The sequence below is a fragment of the Salmo salar genome, chromosome ssa09 (assembly GCF_905237065.1).
Source record: "Salmo salar chromosome ssa09, Ssal_v3.1, whole genome shotgun sequence".
Classification (NCBI taxonomy): Eukaryota; Metazoa; Chordata; class Actinopteri; order Salmoniformes; family Salmonidae; genus Salmo; species Salmo salar.
This window is the reverse complement of record NC_059450.1, coordinates 50,716,328-50,720,875: the sequence shown is the minus strand read 5'-3', so window position 1 is coordinate 50,720,875 and position 4,548 is coordinate 50,716,328. Positions and strand designations below refer to the sequence as shown.

General features: G+C 43.9%; 1 protein-coding gene across 7 annotated transcripts in view; it reads right to left on the bottom strand.

Moving 5' to 3' along the window:
* Positions 1–349: 349 nt before the first annotated feature.
* The window catches only part of LOC106611399 (dynactin subunit 1), a 338,889-nt gene continuing 334,690 nt past the window's right edge, over positions 350–4,548 (bottom strand). For all 7 annotated transcript variants that reach the window (XM_045723788.1, XM_045723789.1, XM_045723790.1 and 4 more), the window contains one exon: positions 350–2,077. In XM_045723788.1, the coding sequence (XP_045579744.1) occupies positions 1,940–2,077 (138 nt within the window). In that variant the 3' untranslated portion in view covers positions 350–1,939. The remainder of the gene's footprint in view (positions 2,078–4,548) is intronic.

Here is a 4,548-nt window from a genome sequence, read left to right as displayed (position 1 = left end):
ATGACAGTTCATAGCAGAGATGAGAAAACCTTTATGATACCAGTATGACAGTTCATAGCAGAGATGAGAAAACCTTTATGATACCAGTACGACACTTCATAGCAGACATGAGAAAGCCTTTATGATACCAGTATGACAGTTCATAGCAGAGATGAGAAAACCTTTATGATACCAGTACGACACTTCATAGCAGACATGAGAAAGCCTTTACGATACCAGTATGACACTTCATAGCAGAGATGAGAAAGCCTTTATGATACCAGTATGACACTTCATAGCAGAGGGGAGAAAAAAAACAAAGCCTCTATGGCCAAGATGTTGTTTTGTAGACAGTAACTGATGAGGCATGTGACGTGACCAGTCAGTAGTTTAATGAAGGTTATGATGACCAGGGGTCATTCTACACAGCAAGAGTCTCACCTGTAATACACATCGCTATATTTTAACTACTTAAAACAGATTACAACCAATCAGGTAACAATTTACAATTTACTGGCATTTAATATGTGCAATAAATATGCAATAAATTAAGCTACGACCTGTAAAAATAAAACATTTCATCCATGTTTCATAAAATCCCTTCAAATTAATGTGTTTTTACTCCGTAATCCCTGTTGAAATGTAAATTAAACTGCAGTAGAATAATCCCAACTAATACACAGCAATCTGACAACTCAAGATATAGTTTTCTCTCCGTTTAGATCATGTGTCAAACTCAAGGTTGTTTTGAAGTATTATTATTTTGTTATTCTGGGGGGGGGACTGCGGCGCCCAGTGAAGACCGAATACGGCCCGCTGGGGACGAGGAGTTTGACACCCTTTGCTGTAGATAGTTAAGAGTAAGGGTAAGGAATAAGTTACATGTACAACAACACCGTCCTACACAAGCACAATGTCATGAACTACGGGACAACGGACGGAAAATGGCTCTGTCGTTATAACTCGATCACTTATATATTGATGTTCAACCTGGAAATTATAATGGGTCTGATTCAGACTTGAGATAAATAGACTTAACATGGATATAAAACATGGACTTAAATCCATGTTAAAAGTCAACTTATGTCAAGTCTAAATAGGGCCTAATGTGCAAAGACCATCTTATTTAAATGTCATAATTAAAAGATGAGACAGTAAGATGGGTAGCAGGCAGCATCATCCTCAGCAGACAGACAGTAAGATGGGTAGCAGGCAGCATCACCCTCAGCAGACAGACAGTAAGATGGGTAGCAGGCAGCATCACCCTCAGCAGACAGACAGTAAGATGGGTAGCAGGCAGCATCACCCTCAACAGACAGACAGTAAGATGGGTAGCAGGCAGCATCACCCTCAACAGAAAGACTGTAAGATGGGTAGCAGGCAGCATCACCCTCAGCAGACAGACAGTAAGATGGGTAGCAGGCAGCATCACCCTCAACAGACAGACAGTAAGATGGGTAGCAGGCAGCATCACCCTCAACAGACAGTGGTTAATAGTGTGTGTTTACGTATAATATAATTCAGGCAGACGCTTTTATCCAAAGTGTCTTACAGTCATGCGTGAATACATTTTTGTGTATAGGTGGTCCCCGGAATCAAACCCACTATGCTGCCATTACAGGGGCTATGCTCTACCAAATGATCTACAGAGGAAGTGAGCGTATGAGGACTCTAACTGTACGTACGAACAGTGCTTGACTTGGCGCTGGTTTTTATTTGTTTATTTTGGGTCCTGCTAACGTTTATATTCAGGTGCCAGAACTACGCAATAAAAAGGGCAGAATGGAACTCAGGCAATAGAACAAATTAAGGTACTGGCTCTCAGTTCAGTGAGCTCACGGCCCAAGTCAAGCACTGTTTGCGTATACGAACACACGCCCAATGCTTTGGCCTATAAAAACATCCCCTCTCAGACAGACAGATGGGGAGGCGGAGCAACGGGGCAGGTTGAAGGTGGAGCCTATGTCAGCAGGAGGCGGTGCACTCTTTGGAGCTGAGGCTGTGATAGCACGAGACGGTGGACTTGCTCCTGACCACGGGAACAAGGCATCATCACCTTCCCCACCAGCACCATGTCCCCCCTTTTTTCCTCCTGGACCTGCAGACAGACAGACACTAGTTATAGACCTGGCCCCTTCCCCACCAGCACCATGTCCCCCCCCTTCTCCTCCTGGACCTGTAGACAGACAGACACTAGTTATAGACCTGTCCCCTTCCCACCAGCACCATGTACCCCCTCTTCTCCTCCTGGACCTGTAGACAGACAGACACTAGTTATAGACCTGGCCCCTTCCTCACCAGCACCATGTCCCCCCCTTTTCTCCTCCTGGACCTGTAGACAGACAGACACTAGTTATAGACCTGGCCCCTTCCCTACCAGCACCATGTCCCCCCCTCTTCTCCTCCTGGACCTGTAGACAGACAGACACTAGTTATAGACCTGGCCCCTTCCCCACCAGCACCATGTCCCCCCCTCTTCTCCTCCTGGACCTGTAGACAGACAGACACTAGTTATAGACCTGGCCTCTTCCCCACCAGCACCATGTCCCCCCCTCTTCTCCTGTTTCTGTAGAGAGACAGCTTGATGTACCAGGACACCCCCTGGACAGGACACTAGTCTATCTCCTGTTTCTGTAGTGAGGCAGCTTGATGTACCAGTACACCCCCTGGACAGGACACTAGTCTATATCCTGTTACTGTAGAGAGACAGCTTGATGTACCAGGACACCCCCTGGACAGGACACTAGTCTATCACAGGGCCTTACCTCCAATCTAATCTCCTTAATGCCGAGTGCCAAGCAGAGACGCATCAGGTCTCATTTGTACAGTCTTTGGTATGACTTGGCCAGGTATTGAACTCCCAACCTTTCAATCTCTGGGGTGTACACTCAAGGTCACCTGAGTTGGGTATTTCCTACATACAGTGGTCACCAACCTTTTCTGAGTAAAGATCACTTTCGCATTGAAAAATCAAGTTGAGATTTTACATTACATTTTTGAATTCGTGTTAGAAAAATAAATAATCTAACATCAACTTTATAAAACCAGTTGTGTAGGAATGAGGTTTGTGGAGTAGGCCTTATACATTATCACAGCATAATGACTATATACATTATCACGGCATAATGGCTATATACCTGGTCTAATACATTATCACAGCATATTGACTATATGTCGGGCCTTATACATTATCACAGCATATTGACTATATGCCTGGTCTAATACATTATCACAGCATATTGACTATATGACTGGTCTAATACATTATCACAGAATATTGGCGATATGCCTGATCTAATACATTATCACAGCATAGTGGCTACATGCCTAGTCTAATACATTATCACAGCATAATGGCTATATGCCTGGCCTAATACATTATCACAGCATATTGGCTATATGACAGGTCTAATACATTATTACAGCATATTAGCTATATGCCTGGTCTAATACATTATCACAGCATAGTGGCTTTATGCCTGGTCACAGCATAGTGGCTATATGCTTGGTCTAATACATTATCATATTGGCTATATGCCTGGTCTAATACATTATCACAGCATAGTGGCTATATGCCTGGTCTAATACATTATCACAGCATAATGGCTATATGCCTGGCCTGATACATTATCACAGCATAATGGCTATATGACTGGTCTAATACATTATCACAGCATATTGGCTATATGCCTGGCCTAATACATTATCATATTGGCTATATGCCTGGTCTAATACATTATCACAGCATAGTGGCTATATGCCTGGTCTAATACATTATCACAGCATATTGACTATATGCCTGGTCTAATTCATTATCACAACATATTGACTATATGACTGGTCTAATACATTATCACAGAATATTGGCGATATGCCTGGTCTAATACATTATCACAGAATATTGGCGATATGCCTGGTCTAATACATTATTACAGCATATTGACTATATGCCTGGCCTAATACATTATCACAGCATATTGACTATATGCCTGGTCTAATACATTATCACAGCATATTGACTACATGCCTGGTCTAATACATTATCACAGCATATTGACTACATGCCTGGTCTAATACATTATCACAGCATATTGACTATATGCCTGGTCTAATACATTATCACAGCATATTGACTATATGCCTGGCCTTATATATTATCACAGCATAGCATTCTACAGCCATGTTATCGTTGGCTTTTCTACCACTGCCGTAATTGACCAGGCGACCGGTTGGTAACCACTGCCCTAATTGACCAGTCGACCGGTTGGTGACCACTGCCCTAATTGACCAGTCGACCGGTTGGTGACCACTGCCCTAATTGACCAGTCGACCGGTTGGTGACCACCACTGCCCTAATTGACCAGTCGACCGGTTGGTGACCACTGCCGTAATTGACCAGTCGACCGGTTGGTGACCACTGCCCTAATTGACCAGTCGACCGGTTGGTAACCACTGCCCTAATTGACCAGTCGACCGGTTGGCGACCACTGCCCTAATTGACCAGTCGACCGGTTGGTGACCACTGCCCTAATTGACCAGTCGACCGGTTGGTAACCACTGCCCTAATTG